Source organism: Engraulis encrasicolus, chromosome 24, assembly GCF_034702125.1.
Source record: "Engraulis encrasicolus isolate BLACKSEA-1 chromosome 24, IST_EnEncr_1.0, whole genome shotgun sequence".
Taxonomy (NCBI): domain Eukaryota; kingdom Metazoa; phylum Chordata; class Actinopteri; order Clupeiformes; family Engraulidae; genus Engraulis; species Engraulis encrasicolus.
This window is the reverse complement of record NC_085880.1, coordinates 8054677-8057176: the sequence shown is the minus strand read 5'-3', so window position 1 is coordinate 8057176 and position 2500 is coordinate 8054677. Positions and strand designations below refer to the sequence as shown.

Sequence of the window (2500 nt, the reverse complement as noted above, 5' to 3'; positions counted from 1 at the left end):
CCTTTCTATTCGTTTCTCTCCCGCTCTCTTTCTGTCTTTCGTTTCTATTTTAGGGTTGGAGAGTGGGGGCGTCACCCTGAAAGAGCCCGCCTCCGAGGAGGACATCGAGAGCTCTCAGCCAGTCACGTTTCGCTGCCACATAGACGGACACCCGCGGTAAGCTAATCTCCATCCTGTGTGCCTACTTATTTATTTATTTTATTTTGTATTTATTTGTTACAAGGATAGCCCTTGAGATGTGCCATCTCATTTTTGAGGGGGTCCTACTGACAGTACAGTACAAAAACAGAAAACAAAACAAAACAGTAGACATAGACGCAAACACTCACTCACTCACTCACTCACTCACTCACTCACTCACTCACCCACTCACTGGCGTTGCTCTCCAAACTACCCCACCACCCAACATGCTACAATAGTATGGTTTACAAGATAACAAGATAATGCCATTAGTTGTTACAGAAATCATATGAATGAAAAGAAAATGAAAAAGAAAATGAAAAAGAAAGAGAAGGAAGAGGGCAAAACAAGACAACAGAAAATCCAAAAACCAAACAAACAAACACCCGACCCAGCAGCTAAGGCCTTTCAGAAACAAGAGCAGGATGTTTCAAAGTAAGTGATTAAAGATGATCTAAAAATATAAAGGGAAGTGATGGACCTAAATGAAGAGGGAAGGCTATTCCAAACTGATGGAGCTTTGAATTTAAATGCTCGGCGAGCGACTTCCTTTCTAATTCTGGGTGTCACTAAGAAAAGATGGTCAATGTTACGTAGGCTATAGTCAGAGCTTATGGGGGTTTGTAGCCCTTTCAGGTAAGGAGGGGACTGTGAGTGAATACATTTAAAAATGAGAGTTGACCAGTGGAGCTTTCTTCTTTTCTTGGGTGCCGGCCAGTTCAAGGCTTCATACATTGTACAGTGATGTGTCCTATACGGACACCTAAGCACAAATCTGTTGACTGTTGTACAGTACATTGAGAGGATGAAGATGAGTTTCAGGAGTATTACCATATACAACATCTGCATAGTCAAGAATTGGAAAAATTAACTGAGTTACAATTCTTTTACGGACCTCCTGTGAAAAGCAGTCAACTGAACGATAAAGAGATTTTAAACAACCAGTTATTTTCTTGGAAATTTCGTTAATATAATGTCTAAAGGAGAGCTGAGAGTCCAGCCAGACACCCAGGTATTTAAACTCCTCCACTCTTTCTAGTAGTGTTCCATCAAGAAGAGTAACTGTTACTGAGTTAGTAGATGGCAGAGAGCTGGTTCGAGTACAAAACAGCATGCTATATGATTTTTCCTTGTTCAGGAGAAGCTTATTTGAGAGAAACCACTGTTGCACTTTGTTGAAGTCAGATTGGAGAGTATGTTGAATATGAGAAATATTAGCAGAGGAATAGTGCAATACAGTATCGTCAGCATATAAGTGAATTTGACTATCAGAGCACATTTGTGGCAAATCATTGATGAAAATAGAAAACAACAGAGGGATTCCCTACCCTGAAAGAAGACGCTTTGAGTTCTGTTATGAAGAAATTAATTGAAAAATAGTAAAGCTGTACGGGACAGGCCAATAGCATGTAACTTATCTAATAAAAGGTAATGGTCAACTAAGTCAAATGCCTTAGAGAGGTCAATAAATATAGCACCTGAGGGCATGTTGCTGTCTGCAGCTGACATTACATCATTGGTAAATTTTAAGAGAGCAGTTGTGGTTGAGTAACCGGGTCGGAATCCTGATTGATGCTGAGATAATATGTTGTGGTCCGTAAGATATGTACTTACTATATCATTGTTTCATCTGATAGCTAAACCTTGAAATAGTTCCCTTAAAATTTTGCTTACATATCTCACTGTCATTTCCTTCGGGACTGCATAAAGTTTTGGTAAAGAAAACTTTGAATGGTGCCATTTGGCATGCTTAATTTTTTAACGGTGTACCATATTCACTGAACTTCAGATGTGCATTTGAAACTGACCTTAACATCCCTCCAGGTACAGCACAGACCTCAAAGACTCTATACATGAGTTTCCCGTTTGTAACCAATCCTAAGCTGCACAACCCTGGCTGCTCACTGTTCAACCTCTGATTGTTAGAAACTGCTGTCACTAAAAAAATGGCGCTCATATGATTGGCTGCTCAGCATCTTGCCCTTCCTTACATTGCAAATGTTTGAAAAATGAAAAAATGAAAAAAATAAAAACCTAATCTATAACACATACCAGATACTAAAATACCAACAATTTGGCGGTCACCAAGGAGTGGTGCTTCCCTTTCTTTTTCGCTGAAGCAGGTGCTCTTTGACTCAAGAAAATAGTCACTTAGAAAAACAGTCAAACTTAACTTCAGTGGTTGCTGTTGTTGAAGTCTTGCCAAGGATTTCCAAATGCACACTGCTTGGTTATGTTTTTAAAAAAGCCTTTATTATGATGAGCTGACATGTTGCGAAGAAAAGCAGAAGACAGTTGTTTGAAATGCATCAGCCCGTCA

The 2500-nt window shown here is 39.6% G+C and overlaps 1 protein-coding gene across 1 annotated transcript in view; it reads left to right on the top strand.

Annotated features, from left to right (window-relative positions):
- Nucleotides 1–2500, top strand: part of ptk7b (protein tyrosine kinase 7b) — a 164167-nt gene that overhangs the window by 116394 nt on the left and 45273 nt on the right. Inside the window, exon 3 of the mRNA XM_063191794.1 lies at nt 54–156. Within this exon, the coding sequence (XP_063047864.1) occupies nt 54–156 (103 nt within the window). The remainder of the gene's footprint in view (nt 1–53; nt 157–2500) is intronic.